Source organism: Nipponia nippon, unplaced genomic scaffold (genome assembly GCF_047370975.1).
Source record: "Nipponia nippon isolate SJK-2023a ecotype South Korea unplaced genomic scaffold, ASM4737097v1 scaffold_2, whole genome shotgun sequence".
Classification (NCBI taxonomy): Eukaryota; Metazoa; Chordata; class Aves; order Pelecaniformes; family Threskiornithidae; genus Nipponia; species Nipponia nippon.
Genome location: NW_028262336.1, coordinates 110258047 through 110279061, shown reverse-complemented (window position 1 = coordinate 110279061; position 21015 = coordinate 110258047). Strand labels below are relative to the sequence as shown.

General features: G+C 38.2%; 1 protein-coding gene across 4 annotated transcripts in view; it reads right to left on the bottom strand.

The window, feature by feature from the left end:
• MIPEP (mitochondrial intermediate peptidase) overlaps positions 1-21015 on the bottom strand; it is a 75205-nt gene that overhangs the window by 52653 nt on the left and 1537 nt on the right. For 3 of the 4 annotated variants that reach the window (XR_015705184.1, XM_087759460.1, XM_087759458.1), the window contains exons 2-10: positions 19412-19585; positions 17338-17426; positions 15173-15259; positions 14171-14234; positions 12178-12360; positions 7509-7665; positions 7018-7066; positions 6321-6381; positions 5598-5650 (exon numbers count right to left, since the gene is read on the bottom strand). Coding sequence is in view for 3 of the 4 variants with exons in the window: in XM_087759460.1 (XP_087615586.1) it covers positions 5598-5650; positions 6321-6381; positions 7018-7066; positions 7509-7665; positions 12178-12360; positions 14171-14234; positions 15173-15259; positions 17338-17426; positions 19412-19585 (917 nt within the window). In the remaining variant the exon portion in view is untranslated. The remainder of the gene's footprint in view (positions 1-5597; positions 5651-6320; positions 6382-7017; positions 7067-7508; positions 7666-12177; positions 12361-14170; positions 14235-15172; positions 15260-17337; positions 17427-19411; positions 19586-21015) is intronic. The other variant, XM_087759459.1, reaches the window with a different exon arrangement.

Here is a 21015-nt window from a genome sequence, read left to right as displayed (position 1 = left end):
TAATAGAAAGCGTTTGTACTCTCATCAACCATAAACTAGCACCTATATCTCACATTCCTTTTTTCTTTCTGTTAATAGTACTTCACAGAATATTTTGGACGAGGTTAGGGGGTAATTTGGGATATTGGTTTGGTATCAACACTGTATGCAACTTTTAGATTTGACTTTGTTTTCAAATCAACAACAATTTCTTTGTCCTTCCACAATGTTTTGAATAAAGAAATAATTCCTGAAGCTTGAATTCTGCTTCACAGCAAGCCTTTTCAATAACTTTCAGGTTTTCCTCCAAAAAGCTTAGTGACTGGTAAGTTAAATGGACTTCTTGCACCTACACTAGTTGGTTTAATAGAAGGCATGCCTTCCCTTGCTTATAAATAGATAGCTATAGAAAGTTTTCCTTCTCTATGAGCACTTTGTTTTAAAGATTTCCTGGTTCTTTTTAAATTTTGCATTATTTTTCCACTTCAGCTTTCAATTTGAACAGAGTGACAAGTTTTCTCACATATTCCACAAAGGGTCTGGGCTATTTTCCATATGTTCCCAACAGAGAACACTTTTTCATAAAACTAAAAATAATTTAACAAAAAGTAGCAATAAACAAGGTTGTTTACAAGTAACTTGCAAACCTCAACATTACTTGCAGCTTTTAGCAACTTGAGAAACATCCAGTCATGTTTAGGTACCTTGGCATTGAATCTACCCCTCTGAAAAACAGAAAAGTGCTGCCCACTCTCCCCTGAAGCCGGCAGCCTACGTACAGTCCCAACAAGAAAGAAGATGAGTTATTCCTAATTTCTGCTCAACTGGTCACCCCAAGATCCAAAACGCCTGCAGTTGCTGTGGTGGCTTCTCTTTCCTACACAGCAGGAAACTGGCTTATTTTGGCATCAATTCGTTCATCTCCAAGGCCAGTCTTATTTATTCCTGCAGTCCCAAAGAGATGGACCAGCACAGAGTGGAACACCCTGCAAGCACATCCCAGTTGCAAGTTGAATAAAATCTATGACATTTTGGCAAAAATCCCAACAGTGAATTACAGCCAGCAAAGTCAGCCCAGCCTGGTAAGCACCAAAGGTCAGGGAAACAGGAGCCAACACCAAATACACTAAGCTGACCACTGGCGGTTCTCATGAACAGTTCTGTGCCTCCATCAGAAGTGGCTTAAGCACAATCAATCCCACCTCCAAGGCAAATAGTTGACCTCAAAATGTCTCTTCCAGCGCTTTTTTTCTTTTTTTATGACCCGGAAGAAGTCAGCAAGGCTACTACATCTTTGCAAGATCAGGGCCTTGAGAATTATTTATAACTGCATCTGCACTTACTGAGAAGTAATAGGATTTAATTAATACTGTGGTACTTGCCGGCACTAAAACTCAACAGTATTATTTTTATAATATACATATTAGACATCTTCTTACTTGTTAGAGACTGAAGCATGTTCTAGCATTCACTTTTTTATTACCCTTAGCCTGCCAAAATTCTTGAGGTTCTCCTAATTACTCTATCTTCTTTTAAGATACTACTACCATGAATTTCAGACTTTTGTCTCCATTTTCTCTTAAATGTACATTTATACTGACATCTATTTTCTCTGCCACTTAAACTATAGCTACAAAAACACTACACTCTCCTAAGTGTGGGTTTAAAGCCAGAGAGGCTACTTACCATAACATTAAAAAAAAAAAAAAAGTAGTAAACTATTCTGTTACCAACAATGGGAGACTTACACTTTTGAAGTAGGATCAAGTTTCCAGGGAAAAGACTTGCTGAAAGCTGACAGAAACAAAATTACTCTGGCTAAGTTTACTGAAACAAAAACATAGTTTGTGAATTAAGTCTGGAGCTCCTCCTGCTGTTCAACTTACAAAACAGCAGAAATGGTCAGTAACAACTGTAGAAGCGGAGTGAAAATAAAGGGAACCTGATATGACAGTAAATGTCATTAAAATTCAATAGTCCAAATGCATGTGAATATCCTACATTCTTCAGAAGTAAATATCCAGCTCTTAAAACTAATTATGAGGAATCTAATGAAGGATTTGTTTCCTTAATCCTGTTCCAATATAGAATAAACATGTATTTAGAATATAAAATATATAAATACATTTAAAATATACAGCATACAGATATAAACCAGACATATTAAAAATATGTCATGAGTTTCAGTGTCATTTGAGCCAAATTGATGTAGCTGGTCAAAATCTGGAGAACTAAAGAGGAAGTAAAAGATCACATCAGGATCACATTGCCTAATGTTTGCTCACAACATTTCTGTTTGAGAATATGATTGTACAGACCAAAACAGGAAACAGTAAACCTTTTTCAACATACACAAACACTGTCCCATCTAATATTTCTTGCACCCCTTCGTGCTGCATGTGAGACATAATAGAACGTTGCTAAGTGACTTAATCAAGAACTAAACCCCCGTAGTCTCTTTCTTTATACCTAGGTTTGTAAAGATAATCTGCATCTTACGTACCTGACAGTATCTAGAAACTATGGTTCTGTACATCAGCTGGAGCCACAGTGACAACAGAAGTCTAAAAGAAATACCCAAAAAGCATACATTTGCTTCCCTTTAAAAAAAAAAAAATTACTAAGCAGAAAGAAAAAGAAATTCCTAACAATACAGAAATCCACCACACAAACTACTACTGAGTCCCAAAACACGACAGACAAAAATGTAAGCCATGCTCTGCACGCAGCACTATTACAAATACGACAACGGCATTTCTGTAAAAGACATAAAGCTAAAAGTAAATTTCTTCCAAAAAAGAGAAACCCTTGAAGAACAAAATAATTAATCTACTAAACAAAGAATACTAGGAATGGGAGAAATGCATGACAGGTAAATATATCTTGTTTGAAAACATATTTTGTCATTCCGTGATGCAAAAACACTAAATAAAATAGGATACAATAAGTAAAAATTAAATAAAATAATTTATTTCTCTTATAAATAAATAAAATGAAACATGATACAATAAAAAAAAAAAGGAAAGTATAAATTATTTTCCCAGGGGAAAAAAAAAAAAAAACAAACCAAGGAAAACAACATCACTTTTCCTTAGAGACATAATTTAATATTAATACTACAAGATAATTGGCTCAGTTAGAAAGAGAGTAGTAATAGCCAAAAGTCAAACTCCTGCCAGTATGAAGCTTTGTGACAGATACAGTTCTCATCTTCCAGTTACTAAAGTGTTGAACTGAACATATCATAGCATCCAAGGGGCATTCAAGAAAGGATGTGGTCAAACAGAGGTAAGTACAAAGAAAAGATAAAGGATAGTGGACTCACATTTACATAGATAATAAGTGGCAAACAGAACATGTTTAGGGCACAGACATGACAAGGTATATTCCTGTCCTCTGGTTGTTGTAGGAATACTTTCTGATTCCTGCCTAGTTTCAGTCATAAAGTACAGTCACTGATACTATGCAGCGGAGAAGTGAGTTTTATTCAGGGCTTATTACCCAGTATGCAGTACCTTGTTAAATACCTACAATATGGGCAGAACGAATATAAAGCATTAAGTCACTGCCAGATCAAAAACTTTTCCCAGAGACAGACCACTATACAGAAAACAGGACAGTGAAAGACCTAAGCCCTTGGTTTTTAGCAAAACACTGCTGCACACAATGGAGAGGAGAACTACTTTTCCTTTTCTGTCTTGTAGATGCTTGTATACCTGCCAGAAAAAAGTACTCCTGCTCAACCTGGAGGGAGGAAAAGGCTGGGCCCCAACCCTGCACTGTAATCAGGGAGGCCCTACATAGGTTCAGGAGATTCTTCACACTGATCCAGCGGCCAGACTTGGGGCCTGAATAAATAAAAAATAGCAAAGATACAGTGCCAATGTCTCGGTCTGTTTTACCTGGAGCTCTCCCTTCATAAAGCTACCATGCAGTTCTTAAAGTAAAGTAACTTTACTGTATCTTTTACAAAGCCTGACAAGGAAAGGAAATATTTTTCCTTCTAATGCCAAAATGAGCAAAATAATCTATTTGTGATCATCAACAACTCAATTACAATATGGTTAACTTCATAAGATGATCTAAGAAGGACAACAAGACAGTATCAGGAGACACTCCTCCAGGAGGAGAAAGAAACAAACACAGAGCCTTCTATACCCTTATGGGACACACTAATTGTGAAAACAGGGAAAGGAGAAACTATAGGAAATGTAGAAAATACATAGGATACATAGACAATAAATTTCATCAACATTTGACAGCAATGTTAAGCACTATGTAATTCTTGTGGGTTTGAAGACACTGTACAGGCAAATTAAAGGAGATCTGTAAGCTACAAGATAGTATCTTGAACGAGCGTGACAGTGCTCTTCCACAGACTGCTACTGACTACTGCTAAGATGGGATCTGGAGCTAGATGGACCTTGACTCTCCTCCAGTATAACCACTACTTCGTTACCACTTTCACAGAAGCGTGTCTGCTACCTGTCCAGTTTAAAACAAAAGCAGCCACTCCCAGGCTGTGCCACAAACGAGCAATCAATGCATATCTGCTGTGGAGTGCCGCGTGCTCCGGCAACGGCTACCGGGAGCAGATCCAGCAGCTCGACATCCCTCTCCCTCCCCTGCACAGCAAGTTCTGCGCACCCAGGACACGAACATTCCTGCACATAGAGCTCAGTTTCCATCTGAGCATGCAGTAGCTTAAGAGAAGGCCAATATTAGAGCTGCTGCTCACAGAACTACTGCCTCAGTGACAAAGTACAAGAAAGCAGCAGAACAGCCAGGCCAACTGCTGGCAATCCTTCCATGCCATGTCTATACTACCATAGCTTTTTGATCCAGAGTAAACCACTACTTTAATCAGATACATCCAGTCTAAGTTTGTTTAAAAAACAAAAACCTACAAATCTGCAGTGAAGGAAGATTTTTTTCCTCCCTCTCTTGTGAGAAAAGAGCAACTTCAAATTATCTTTTCCAACACAAACCTAAAAGGTCACCGCTGCTGATGTAATAAAGGCAACATGCAGGGCTCACGTCTTTCAGAGTTGGCATCTCATTATCTGCAAAGGTCTTGTGCACTATTTAAGTCTGCGTAGAGGATTTATTTCCCAGCCTTTGCAGGAGAGATGAGAATGAGTTCTATCCATAAACAGTGAAGATCTAATCAAGAAGTTGCTGTTTCAAGTCTGTAGAAGGGGATGATAGGTGCATGTTCAGTAAGAAGTACAATACAGTTAAAATATGAAGAGGAGCTGGATTGTATTCAGTGATCAAAATTTAATTTTTAAACATTACTGCAGCTCACCTAAGAGCTAAAAGCAAAATAAGAATAAGGATTTTTTAGCTGTTCTGAAACCATTTCATCCTCTTATATCTTCAAAGAGAGCCAATACTTCCCTGTAAAACAACAGAGCCAAAAAATTCTACAGGCATTCCAGCAGTAACTAACAAATGTTACAAACTACTGCCCCACCAGATACTCTTTATTTTTTCATATTGAAGTACATCTTCAAAGAAGGAAATCCTGTTTACATTGAGGACTTTCTTTATCCTTATTGCAAGGAATGAAATAAAGACACTCATTTACATTACAATCATGAACCTAAGGAGCTTACCTCTCAGCACGAAGGACGCCACTATAGTAAGGGTGATCCCACGGCATCAGCTTCTGAAAGAGAATTCCAGCTTATAATTACAATAATGGACAACAAGTGAACCCAAAGTAAAAGTTTTGTTTCCTTTGAATATTTTTGCAGTTTCAACAAGTTACAGAACTTTAAAATATAATGCGAAACATTCAGTGCTAACATCATCATCAGAAATAGCATCATATATCCTAACTTGAAACCGTTTTTTTAACATTTACTTGAAGATGGTACTTCTTATTCAAATATATAATGGGACTTCATACCAGATTTCAAGAAACACACTCAATTCAAATAAAAAGATAAACCTAGTTATGTACAGAATTAGGATACATACAATACAGTATGCAAACTGGACATACATCTAACAAAGTACAGCCTTTATTTTCCAAAGGAGTCTATTAATCAATTCAAAACAAAGTAATATTAACTTTCACTATATGTTTTGGTAATCTCAGTAGCATTTTGTATAAACCAATAGCTATCTTGCACACAATGCTTGGTTTTAATACAAACAGCAGCTAAGTAGTCAAAAAGCATTTGAAGCCAGAAGACAAAGTTTCTCTTTCTAATTATACTACATGTTGTTCATGTAATAAAAGAGAGTTCATTTTTCTTGTAGAACAAGGTTAACTTATACTGTATTTTTAAAAAGAAACAAAACAGACAACACCACGTGAAAATTTAACTTACTGAATTCTGGGGGTTGAGCTTCATTTTCATCTTCGTCATCATTTCAAAATCTTTCTGAGTTCTGAAAAATATTTTTATGATGAAAGTGTTAATGAAAGATTTTTGAGCAAAGGAACACATTACACAATAATACTCGATCCTAAGAAAATGCCCTTCATCAGAGATCGATAGTACTCTATAAAATGGCAGGCCCATATACTACAGTAAAAGAACTTTTCCATTCTGCTTCTGTCATTCAGGTACCTTCAAATCAAGTCCCTCTTACTCTGGTTGTACACCTCCAAAGCATTTTCTTTCTTACAATACACCCCATTTATACACAATGATGAAACTGTTCTGTGCTGTGTGGAACTAAGGGAGGCAGGAAGGACAAACAGGGAAATTTGCTTAGAGATGTAAAATGCATGGAGTGAAGACCAGGAGAGGTGTTCTTCAACACTTAAACTTGGTCTTCTTGTTTGCTGTTGCCTGCATTTCTTGGCACATCACTTGTTGCATTCAGTCCTGGGTGCTCTCTGATCATAGACAAAGGATTTATTCTAAGCCAATAGCTCCCCTCAAAACTCTCAGAAAGTCTTGCTTTTTGTTTCATCAGAGCATATAACAAGCAGCGCTGACTGACTTATTAGTGCACAAGTCCCTCTATTATTGAAATAAAGAGTATGGTTAGAAAAATAACTTAGTGAAAAAGACATACCTTTTAGACAACTGGTCAGAAAGCTTCTCCAGAAACTGTCTTACCGTTTCTAGAAGTTAAAGAGGTGGAAAAAATTAAGAAAGTTATTTCTTCCCTTAAAAGATGTTAAGTTTACATCAAAACATTCAAAACAAAACAAGCTCCCTTAGAACAACAAAGTTCTTTTTAGAACAACAAACCACTCTGGTGACCACTGTGCCATCATTTTAAGAGAATTTGGTACCACCTTTACTTTGTTACATGCTGGGATAATGGCAACTTCATAATCTAAGGAGTGAGCATTGATTCTGAACAAAAAAACTGGTTCCTACTCAGTGAGCATGCCATTTATAGAAAGCATGAGTATTGTATACAGCAAAATGTAACTGCAATAAGATTCTTCACTGGAAGAAGTATGTGTAAACTTAGCAAAAGAAACTAACAGCTTTTGACCTCGCGCCTAACACCGTGCATTTGATTTCTCAGTGTGTCCTTCCACACATGCCTTATACCTGGATTTCTGGCCATTGTTCCCTGAAGAGCCCTGTGGGCAAAGGTGTCGTACCCAACCAACTGCGCCAGACTGTTTCGGCTAGCAAGCAGTTCTTCTAAACGGCTCAACTGCTCAGCATTTGGGTAAAGAAAAATCTTGTAAGCAGCTTCTCGCACCTAATACAAAAAAATAAAAACATCGCATTACTACAGTGCAATTTTTAAAGGAAACAAGCAATGCAATTGAAGATCTGGCATTACAGCTGTATTTCATTGATATTGTTGGGAAAAGGCCTGAAGCCTTTTAGCAACAGTAATTACAACCGCCTGACAATTAGGGCTCTCTTATCCATTGAAGATGGAATGAGGAAATGCAATGAGACAACCTAACAGATCAAGACTGCCAAAAAGGGTCCTGTTCTCTGCTCCTGTCAACAGTCCCCTCTCTGCTCATTGCCCCCCTCCTTCTGCCAACATCTGTGCTTCTCAGACCACTCTGTCAGCTGTCTTAACTCACTAAAACTTCTGAAAATAAACCCAAATGAAAGCCAAATTGTTCTCTGCATGTCAGTTAAGCTGGCTTATGGAAGGATCTGATAAGAACCAGAGACAGGGTCAGAGGAGAGAAAAAAAGAAGAAGAGAAAAGCCTTATTTCTTTTGAAGTAGCAAGCTATTAGTCTGCCCATCTGCCCACAGACAACCAGTCTCTCTCCCATTTCTGGTTTATTTGGGTTTTTTCATAACTCTCAAAAAAAAAAATCATCTCAAGCCTCATAAAATTTGGTAAACCACTTTTTATGTTTCACAAACCAATTGAAGATAATCTTTATTTTGTACATATGGAATAGGCTTAAAAAAATCGAGGAACAACTTATGCTTGTCTTCATTTGAAATTAGCTTCTCTGTTGGATAATATATTCAACAAGAATGCAGGTCCTGGGTTTATAAAAAATATGACTACAATAATTCACGAGTCATTTTGTACCTGTTCTGTTCCACCAGGCTTTCATTTTAAAAAAGGCAAATAAAGCGAGATGAGTCCCCTTCCTTGAACATGGTTCAGCAGTGTGTCTCTGCAGCAAAGGCCAACAGCATACTGAGCTCTATTAGAAAGAGTACAGCCATCTGGTCCACAGACGTGATTGCTTCCCTCTATTTGGTACTGTCCAGACTACATTTGGAGTACAATGTCCAAATTTGGGTTCCACAGGACAAGAAAGACACTGACATACTGGAGTGGGTCCAGTGTAGGGCCACCAAGATGTTTGGGGGCTGGAGCACAGGACACAGAATGGAGTCTGAGAGAGCTGGGTTTGTCCAGCCTAAAGAAGAAAAAGCTCAAAGGAGATCTTAATCTTTATCTACTTAGCAGTGGGGTGTAGAGAACATGCAGCCAAACTGTTCTTGGAGGTGCAGAGCAAGAGAAGATGTAATGGACACAAGCTGGAAAATGAAAAATTCCAATTTGATATCAGGGAAAAAAAAATAATAGTGAGGATGGTCAAACAGGCTGCCCAGAGAAGTAATGGAATCTCCATCCTTGGAAAGTGTTCAAAACTCTACTGGACATGTCACTGAGAAACCCGATCTACTTGATCCTGCTCTGAATAGGATCAGACTCAAACTGACAAGCTCCAGACGTCCCTTCCAACCTAAAATACATAGTTTCCAAAGAGCCTCTCCAAAGATCTGACTCAGAGAACTGCATTCTTGAATTGATATATTACTTACAGCTTCAGTAGCAATTCCACAGATAACACTATCTTCAGGACAAGAGTTTATAGATGATATGCAATGAGTATTATTCCTTTATTTACATCCTATCAGTGCCATGATTTAGTTAACTTTTTAATTTCTTACAGAAAATAAACATTACAGCTTGGGTTCCACCACAGTAAGCTTTTCTCTTTTTCATGGCAAACAAGATTTCAAAGTCACCTTGATTATTTAACTATATAGTAAGTGAAAACAGAATGCTCGAGTGTTGTAATACACTCCTGATCCTAGAGTCATATCTAAAAGACTAAGGAACCACTGTCACATTTCAAAGAGACTAAATTAATTTTCAATTTATAAACAAACTCTAAATGAATTATTTTTAGAAAAGTATCATTAGCAGTAACTAAAGTAAGATTATTCAGGATCATTCAGGTTGGATGGGACCTCAGGAGGTCTCCAATCCAACCTCCTGCAGAAAGCAGGGTCACCTATGAGGTAAGACCAAGTTGCACAAAGCTTTTTCCAGTCAGGTCCTGAAACCCCGCACAGATGGGAGAGACAGCATGACCTCTGTTTCACTGCTTGGATATCATCATCAGGAAAAACTTCTCCAACTGGCATTTCTCACTTCAACTTGTGCCTGTTGCCACTTGTTCTCCTGTCATGCACCACTCTGAAGAGCCTGGCTCTATCTTCTTCATGATATCCTCGTAGGTACTGGCAGGCTACTGTCAGGGTCCTCCCAAAGCCACCTCTGCTACAGGGTGAACAAGCCCAGATCCCTCAGGCTCTCCTCACAGTGCAAGCACTCCAGCTGCTGGCCATCTTGCTGGCCAAGACTGAAGTCACTCCTAAAAAGCGATGAGTAAAGGGCTATAATCTCTTCCCTCAGTCTCTGGCTCTGCCCCTGTTCATGCAGTCCAGGGTCACTGCTGGCTCATGCTCAGCTTGCTGCTCAACAACCCTTTGGGCCTCTTCCACAGACCAGACCCGCCAGGCAGTCCCAGCTTGTACTATTGCCAGGAATTCTCCCTTTCTAGGTGCAGGACTTCACATTTGTCCTTCTTGAATTACATAAGGTTCCCACCGGGTCATTCCCTCAGCTTCCAGGCCACTTTGCCCTGCCCTTCAGTGTATCGACTGTCCCACCCAGTTTGCCATCTCCTGCAAATCTGGTAGGCAAGCACTCCATCACTTCCTCTAGGTCATTGATAAAGATGTTAAACAGGAGAGGTCCCAGGACAGACCCCTGCAACACTTCTTTCATTACCAGCCTTCCAGTAGAGTACAACACTTCAACCACTACTCTCCGAGTCTGATCATGAAATGAGGTTTTTTACGCATCTGGTTGTCCACGAATCCAGACTGTAATCTCCTAACTTGGACTGTTCCATAACCTTCCTAGGGATCAAAGTGAAGCTAAGTTGCCTGCAGATCCCCAATTTGGGTTTTTTTGGCCTTTCTGAAGGTGGATGGTACATATTATTTCCACCTGTCATTGGAGTTCTTCCCTGATCTTCACAGCCTACCAAAGACAGCAAGGCTTTCAAGGACAACAGCCAGTTCTCTCTGGACCCTTGGATGTACCTCGTTTGGTCCCAAGGACTTGTACAGGTTGAGTTCTCTCAAGTAATCCCAAACTGGATTCCCATCTACTGCTGGTTGTTCTTCTCTTTGAACCCTTTCACTAAACACAGTGGGCTGGGAGAACTCATTGGTGAACACTGAGGCAAAGAAAGCGATCAGCATCTCAGCCTTATCTGTGTCTGCTGCCACTAAATCACCCATCTTACTCAGCACTGAGCCCACATTTTCCTCATCCAGCCTTTTAGTACTAATGCAGCAGTAGTTGCTCTTCTTGTTGCCTTTGATGTCCCTTGCAAGTCTCAACTGCAGTTGAGCTTTGGCCTTCCTGACATCATCCCTACATGTACAGGCAGTATTTCTAAATCCTCCTTGTTCTGGTTTCAGCTGGGATAAAGTTAATTATTTTTTTTCTAGCAGCTGGTACAGTGCTGTGTTTTGGATTTAGTATGAGAGCAACTTTGATAACACACTGATGGTCTAGGTGTTGCTAAGCAGTGCTTACACTAGTCAAGGACTTTTCAGCTTCCCATAACCTGCCAGCGAGAAGCTGGGAGGGGGCACAGGCAGGACAGCTGATCAAAACTGGCCAAAGGGCTATTCCATACCGTATGACGTCATGCTCAGTATATAAACTGGGGGGAGTTGGCCGAAGGGGAACCACTGCTCGGCAACTGGCTGGGCATTGGTCGGTGGGTAGTGAGCAATTGCATTGTGCATTACTTTACATATTTTATCATCATTCTTATTCTTTTCCCTTCCTTTTCTGTCCTATTAAACTGTCTTTATTTCAACCCATGAATTTTACTTTTTTTTTTTCTCCCCTCCTTTTTTTTCTGATTCTCTCCCCCATTCCACTGCAGGGCGGGCTGGGGGGAGCAAACAGCTGTGTGGTGTTTAGCTGTCTGCCTGCTTCCACCTCATGTCTGCTACCTTCTGGAGAGGAAGCTTTGTCATGAGTTCCCTGCTTGCCAAGCCTGGTTCCCGATACATCTGCTTGGCTTTTTAAGGATCAGGATGCGCTGATACTGAGTAGCTTAGTATCCTTGTGCGCTTGGAGGATGCTGCCTTTAAAGAACTGCCAGCTTTCTTGAGCTCCTTTACCCTTCAGAGCTGCATCCCATGGGACCTCACCTCCCAGTTTACTGAATAAGCTTAAGTCTGCTTGCCTGAAATCCAGGGTCTGTATTCTGCCCCTCTTCCTCAATCCATTCAGGATCTTCACCTCCATTATTTCATAGCTGCTACAGCCAAGGCTGACATTGATTATTATGTTCTAAAACAGTTCTTCCTTAACCACATGCATTTGCCTCAATGACAAGTAAAATAACTGATAATGCACTTTTGTTACAGAGTATGCCAAAGCAAACTCGGGGAATACACACCAGATCATCGGGACAATCAGCATGCAGACCAGCAACTTGTAGGTAATTGCCTTCAGCTGTAAAATTATACCGAATATGCTCTGGCAAAACATGTTTGTCAATCTTGTTGGGAACATGAGTTCCTGTCAGAAATTCATTACACAAATCCAATATTCTGACGTTGAGGTTTACTGCCTTTTTACGCTGTAAGAAAAATAAAGTACAAAACACATAATATCTTCAGACATAGTACAAGCAGAACTCAAAGTTTCTAAAATCTTAAAGGACTTTTTCAGAAATGAAGCAGAAAATACAACATTTAAGATTAGACCTACAGCATCAACAAAATCCTAATGTAGGGCAGAAGTCAACAAGATCAGATGTTCATAAAGATCTAGAATTTCACACAGGATTGAAATTTGAAAGAAAATGCCTATGTTTCTGCAGTAAGAAAATGTACAGTGGAGTCTAAGTAGAATTTACATAAGCTTTGCTAGCTGCTTGGAAAGCATTTATAAAACTATGCCTAATATGATTGCTATGTAAAACATAGAGGAGAAAAAAAGAAGCATCACTGAGAGGGATAAATCCTACTAGCATCCTGAAAGAGATACAGAATTACAGTTCTCTTGTTACTGTTTGTATTGCACTATTTTCTGGAGACCGTAAAGCATTTATGGTATTTCAACCTTTTCCTGAGGAGTTTGTGATTTAGGGTTTTATCACCATCACTACAGTTTTTCACACATTTAACTTTACTGTAAGATTTGCTTCAGTGAACTTGTTCCCATTAGTAGGGTATGCTCTCTATTGCCTGTGGGTCCATAGCTCAAAAGCAAAGGCTGAGGGTACAGGTACGACATACTTAGAAAGTCCAAAGAATGACAAAACATGCAGATCTCTGTCCTCCCATTCCACCCTTACTCTTTAAAACACATCTTTTGAGTTTTATTTTAAAAAGCAGAAATTCTTTGTAGCAGAAGTAAATTTCAACTTATGACAGTGAAGGACTTCTAAAGTCTGAAATGAGAACTGAAAAGAAACACTGAGCAGCGAGCAATAGAAGAAAAGTGGAATAGGCAGGGAAGGAAGAGGAAAACATGCAAAAATAAGGGGCAAGTGAAATCGTAACTGAAAGGGGATGAAGCACTGTAGAACCAATAGTCAAATCAGAAATAAAACCCAGAGGCCAAGTTTCAGAGGTGTTCTTTGTACAAAGTAATTGTAAAAATATTTTCTAGAAGCATTTTCCAGGTCACAAAACACCATCACAACCATGATCTTCAGAGTAACTTTACCACATAAATCTGGTAAAAGAGCCTTTGTACAGATTTTTTTGGCAGGGATGACTCAAATAAACAAGGTATTAACTTTATACAGGGACATGAGCTATGAACAGACATTCAACAGAGCATCCATACCACAAAGCATGGCAAAAGCCAATGGTTTTGGCGAATCCATCACTAATTACTGCAAAAGGGTGTAAAAGCTCCAAGAGAGGTAATCAAACCATGCCCAGACATCCAATTTTGAACAAGATTTACAACTTCAGGTTATGTGAGCACCAAAGGAGAGCCTGGATACACACCTGATCCCTTCTAAAACACTCGATTAACCTGTCATCACATTGCATGGGGTGCTGCTTTTTCCCCTCTGTAAACAGGTTGTTCAGACAGCTAAGCAGCTATTTCATATATTTGATGCAGACACCGATCAAAGAAAGCATGATCCAAGGTCTTGCTTATAACTCTACAGAATAGACAAAGGAATGATGAGGGCCAAACTGGGAAGAACAGCCAACTAATATCTAAAACAACATTAAAAAAACCACACTTCACAAGTGATTTAATATAGACAAAATTAATCACTTCTGAGAAGACAAAATTCCACAGAGGAAAATGGGAATCTTGGAGGACAAACTGGCCCAGAATCATGTGATTCATGTCCCACGTTTCGTTATCTGGTCTTTGGTAGTCAGGCAAATTTCTGTTCATATATTGTAGCCAAAAATTACCTTTTCTTCATCCAAATGAATGCCACTGATCTCAAAATCAAACATAAAAAGTTCTGCCACTCGCCTAAAAATACAGTAAATCCCCGTTAAAACAGCCTCATTTGATAGCAAGCATAATTTCTTAACAGATTTTGCCCTTAGCAGTTATTTAGGTTCCATGTCTTTTACAGAGAATAACAGCACAGTTATATGAGTATTGTTGTTATGGACACAGACTTTCTATGTTTTAGGTCCTTAACAGTTTACTCAGTGAAACAGTATTTTTCCTTTGTAGTTATTTTAGTCATCTGCATTGAAAATATCCTTCAAAATAATTCCACTACATTAATCTACATGTTTAACCAATTTGTGCAAATTACCATTTTAATTTGACACTTCATTTATTCTAGCAGAACAGAAAAAGACCTCTTCAAATCTAACATCCTTGATTATGGGTAAAGAAGGAAGAAGGAAGTAACTTACTCAAACATTAAGTTTGTCTAACCATGGCAGTGGAAAAAAAATTCAAAACTATAACTGAATAAGCAGCTAATAAAACATTTTACAGCAATCAAAGTAAGATTTAAATAAATATACTAATACTCTGATTTTGAAAGATATAAATAAGTTTCTATAAACTGAAATCAAGTTAGTCTGTTCTCTACTTCTGTTGCTAAAACCACTAATATATACACCACAGTACAGCACCTCATCTTAATCAAAATGGTGTTATTGAAGAAAATCTTAAGTTCTCTTTTTTTTTTTTGTTTTTGCAGATTTCAGTTATTCAGCTTAAATATATCTTGCCTGTGCTCTACAGTCACAGAGACATCATCTAAGACTACACAACTACAAACTTCCTAAGTCCTGTGCAGGTAATTTAGTAGTGACTAATAAATTAGTAACAGAGATGTGGTACGTTTTCCAGTTGTATTAATTAATTTAATAAAACACAAAATATAAGCACAATAAGGAATGATATATACTATCTAAAAATCTAAATCTATAATCATTAGTAAGTACCTGGTTTCTGGATCTAGGGAACTCGTAATAGTTTCATCAGCTAGCAGACGTCTCAAACTCTGACACAGTTCAACATCTGTATTTAATCTGGGAAGATACAGAGTCAAAGAATCACGCATTAGCAACAAACACTAGTATCTCAGTCTCTTCATATTACTCATTCAGAGGCAGAGCTTAATATTTATTAAAACAACATTAAAAACCAAGGACTGTATTTTCAAAATGCTTTCTGGTTCACAACCACCCTTAAAAACTACAAAACTTGTATACAAAGGATGTGTGGACAAATCGGCATAGAAACCAGTCTCGTGCATCCAATAGGAAAATATGTCTGGATGGCATTTTGTGGCAAATACAAGTAAGTCTAAGACTGACAGCTTATTTTTTATGCACAAAGATAATCATGGCAAGAGCATAAAGGTGGAAGAACTGTTTTCTAATCCTTATTTTGAAAGGACTCCATTAAAGGAAAATCTGTGCTCAAGTTTGCCATCAGATAAATGTGCTGCTGGCTGCCACTGAAGTAGACTAAGACTATCCCCAGAACATTTCCAGATGCTCATCACTGTCCCTGTGCCAGACAATACTATGTCCATCAGATTTGCTGGCATGTTAACTACACGCATGTATGTCGACCTGGATTATTGGGTGGGAATCACAGTGGGGAAATGAAACACACGCATAAACATCAGCATAGCTGTGGTGGGCAGCAGTCCCTAATCTGACAGTCTTGAGCACTAACTTCTTAAATCAGCTGAGGTGCAGGAAGCCTCTGCAGCCTCATTTGTAAAATGAACTTAATAATTACCAATACCCAATTCAGAGACAGAAGACATTGCATCATGCCTGTACTTCAGAAAAGGCTCTGTACAGAAGGTGCTAAACAAGAAGCCCAGCACTTTGTCAAAAAGTGGCGAAAAGCAGATACGTATTGTTAGTAGTTCCTGAGGGATGCTATTTGCCCACGAAAATGAACATTCAACAATAGCTAGTTTTGAGCATTTACAATACTTTATGAACCTCTCAGGATAATTTGTGAATACTTTCTACAAATTTTAAATCTGCCATTGTATTCAGATATTAAAGTCATATTGTTATAGATGGTGTGCTCAATTCAAGTCTTGAAAAATCCAATTTCAAATGAACGGTTTCCCAAATACACTGGCAAGACCAAAGCAACAGTTTTTGCTGAATTTAATCTTAGAATTCTCTTTTTTGCCAGCCATGTTAGTCACAAGGCTTACTAAACAAACTGATGCACTGCTGTCCTCAGAGTACAAAAGGCTTCACTGCCTCTGCAACTTACTGTGGGACATCAGGTCAACCAGTCACTGCCTCCACTGTTGTTAGGAATCCTGAAGGAAGCAGCAGACTCTGGGTCACCTTCACAGTACTGCTTGGTAAAACTTTCACTTAAGGCTACTCCTGAATGCCACAGGAAGGGAAGATGCTAAAAGGACAGTCTATTTGGAGATCCAAGATCACCCCTCTCAGCAGCAAGAGCAGAGAAGCAGCAAATCAGTTCACTGTAGTCAAGGACCACAGAGGTAACTTTCAGGACCCAAAGAAGAGCCAAACTTCAGAAACAGAAGTCTTTAAGAACATGTTCTATGAAATGGGGTTTTAAATAAAGCACAAGCATGCCAGAGTAGACCAGGTATATATCACAGCCGTAGACAAACACATCCTCAAACACTCATTTTAACAGGAGACTGTCCTTTCCTCTTTCACATATCCCACTCACTGGCTGGAATTCAAGGGGTCAGCAAACCAGAAGAAGTGTTGTGAAATATAACAGCTTAAATCTTAAAAACAAATTAGCATTTTGTACATATGCTTTACAACAGCTAGTTAACTGTCACAAATCCTAGAAAAATGTAGCTTTGAGTCTTTGATGGGTTTGAGTGACATGGAGTCAGTTGATAACTTAAAAACTGTTCAGAACATAAAATTGAAACTAAAATAGAATAATCGTTCATGAGATACTGTAATGAAGCTAAATCCTTAAATATCTGTAACAGCAAGACTGACACTTTGTTCTCATGTGCAAATCCTTCCTACATATTTTTTGTTGATTGCTGTTTTCATAGATGATCACACAGTAATTTTTAAAGATGCATATGGAAATAGCAAAAAAAAAAAAAAAAAGAAAAAAGAAAACATACTTCTCTACCACAGTACCAATGTTCCTGCAAGCTTCTTCAGCGGCCTCTCTGAATGCAAAGTCAGGATGGGCAATTTTCACAAAATCAGCCTGACATAGTACAAGAAGAAAACAGTGAGGCAAAAAGGCAAATAAAAATATCTTGAATTACAAACGAAGTTGCACTCAAGTAGTTCCATTTACATTAACATTTATTTCTACAGTTCTATTTGCAGAATTTGCATTTTTTTTCTAAAAAATAAAGCAATGGAAAACTGTGCTCACAACTATTAAACCAGACAGCGACTGTGTCTTTCCAAAATATATCTTTAATCCATACACTTCTTAAAAACATTTTTAGTATAGTACCTTAGAGTCCTTACAACACAGAGATACTCTAACATATTTAAATGTTATTACAAAAGATTTTTAAAACTAAAATCCACAGTTAAGAAGAAAGCACACCACCAAATGTGCGTAGAGGGTTTGTTTTCAAATCCTTTTTACTCCTGTGTATAGACCATCAAGTTATGCTTTGCCATCATTACTAAGTAGGAAGAAATATGTTTAAAGGGAAAACCCAGAAGTTCTTTTGGATTTAGAACAGGGTTTTTATCTGATTTACTGACTTTTAGTAAGTCTTCAAATACTTAAAGGAGTTCAGAAGGCTAGAAGGATGCTAAAAGGGGGTTGAGGTGCTAGATGCTTCCATGACTGCTGACATGAATTCATCAAGGTTCTGGCATTGAAATGATAAAGAATTAAAGATTAGGAACATATTTAATTAAAGGTTAGGAATACATTGAAGACATTCAGCATGATCTTACAGAAAGTACATGAAACAAGCCTGACTTTGTTTAACAATATGATTGCAGTTTGATTGAAAAGGCAACTTTACAAATGTTATACACTTAAGCTTTTTACTTCTTAGAATCCCTGTTTAAAATCTTGTATAATATTGGCAGAATAGATGCTGAGTGGCAGATCTCAAAATTCCTGCCAACAGATAGCAATCACCAAATTGCTTCTAGACAGAGCTCTGCAAGCTCTGCATCTTTGAACATATAAACCTGAAAGTAGTACCTAGGAGGTAATTTTAACTCAGCAAACTGATACAAAACTATAAGCTTTGAATTCTGACATTAGTGGTTTAGTTAGATATTGATTGATTACGAGGAATTAGTCTATAAAAAAATATAAGAGACAAAAGGAGAATCAGTGAGTTGACAGAGCATGTAAGTACTTTCAGAAGGAAAAAATGCCTGGCACAAAAGATATCTTGAATCTAGAAAAGAATAAGGAACAAGATTTGAGAACTGAAAACATACAGAAAAATTGAACTGTGAAAACCAAAGTAAAAAAATTCAGTGACCTATTTATTAAGAACTGATTTCAGTATGAAGGTTGGGTCTGCTTCCTTCAAATGAAGAGTAACGCTTTGATAAATGCTTTGATAAAAGACATACTTCGGGCAAACAGTTTCCAGAGAGCAATACGAAGTGCTCCGGTAAACTTAGCATTTTGTAACACAGAATATTAGACAAGTATTCCAATTCTGTGGACCACAGAAACTGCAATCTAGGACATACCTGCCTTCTTTTTTGTGTTAATAAAAGGCGAGACTGTTTAGTTTCATCTGCTGCTTTTAATCTGTAAGTTCTTTATGGACCTTCACCTATAAACTTTCATAACTTAAAAACTTGTGTATTGCAACCCCAGCTTTAACTTTGAGAGCAATCCCCTGTTTTCCATAATGTAAGTGATGCTGGAAAGCTTATGTATTCATATTACAGCTGAAACACAATTCTGGTTTCACTGTTGTTTTTCTTGTTGTGGCCTTTATACTATTTTTACATCTCTCTTAAAATTAACTGGACAGTTTGACAGGATTTGTAGTTACCTATCATTTGGTAAAGGCCTATGTAATTAACTTTCAATCAATTTAGTTTTCTGTCTTAACATAAAATTTCACAGAGCTGATCTGCTATTTACTGCAGTGCAGAAAATCATAAAATGGAACAACAAGGTGTAAGCTTATTAAGTCAGTCAGTTCAAAAGAAATTGCTTCAAGTAATAATTTAAAAAAAGCAACTTACCAAGTCTGCTACTCTGCACAAGCTATCTGAAAGCTGATCAAAGATCATTACGGTCTCTGGCCCAGGTGGTGTTGAACATGCCTTCTGGACCAGCTGTTCCGATTCTTGCAATGCTTTGTCCTGTGCTTCTTGAAATCCTTCTGGACAGCTCAGTTCTGGAACACCAAACAGACCCTGCAGTGCAGAACAATGAAAACACATCACTACTGCCCTCCTCGATTTCTGCCCCTTTATTTCAGGTTGGAATTACCACCATGAAATTTTACCAAAATGACCCTAGCTAGCATACTATGACCCTTTACTAAAACATTCCCACATGAGTGTCTTTCTAGAGAGAATAGTCACAAAATCAGTCAAAGACACCGGTATCACACGAAAACATCTTCATTTCCCAGAGCAAAACCTCACTGAGGTTCTTTTAGCCAGGACTGTTCTCAGCAAACCCTCACAAACTCTCATCTTCACACCAGGAGGTTACTCCTATACCTTCCTTTTCTCAAAGCATTTTTTATCTCACTTCCAAAGCACTGGCACCAGACAAATCATAGGAAGTCCATATACATTCTGAAATGAGAGAAAATCATCCCCCTGAAGCAAAAGAGACTTATCAAGGAACGTGAGGACTAAGCAGGAGTGTCAAAACAGTGAATGAGTTGGCCAGAAACCCTAGATATCAATGGACTGCAGGCAGTAGGACAGTTGTCTTAGGATCTCAAAGGAATGATCAGCAACAACTCAAAAATTTTATGGTATGAACAGTTTTATTCCTTAAGTTCTTATCGAGCCCGGCCCTGTCCAACAGGGCAGGGTAAACGCACTGACTTGGGCAGGATAGACACAGACAGCAGTTATGTTCTGCATTTGTGGAAGAGAGTTAAAGAGGTCCTACTGCAGGTCAAACAAAATTGCTAACACTACTCGCTAGAGAAGTTCGACAATACAGACCTACAACAGTAAAAAAAATTAATTTAAGATAAAACAGCATCTCTGCAAGCAATATACTCCCTTTGCAATTGCCCAACTGCAACACGAGCACCTCCTTACGTCCTAACTACAGCATGTAACCATACAAGGTACATGATTTCACACAACATCCATCCCTTCCCAAAGTTAACCTCAGCATCTAAAAATCACAATCTGGATGTGAAAATCTGCAGGCCAGTCACTTTACAAGGCACCTTCTGCAAACTCTTTGTTTTATAGCAGTCAGTTGCAGGTTTGCATGTAGCTTACAAGTATTTATCCAAGTAAAATGAAAAGCTGCAAATTGACAGCTTGTCTGTAGAAGTATAACTTCTGAAGCAAAAGCATCCCCTACAGCAAGTATTTGGGTCATTCCAAGTTGCTTTTCCCTATTTTCTTTCTGTTGCTATCGCTAAACTGCCTTTTTTTTTTTCCCTAATGCTCTTACTATATGCTAGCCACCCCAAGACAGACACCCTTTCCTCACACTTCCCATGTTTTAATTTATTATTTGGGAACAGGAACTGGACTGAAATGAACACTGGAAAAGATATTTTTATATGCATACACGTGTATATAAATATGTGCACACAATATACATGTACCATACCACCCTTCACTAATGCTTGCTGTATAAAAGA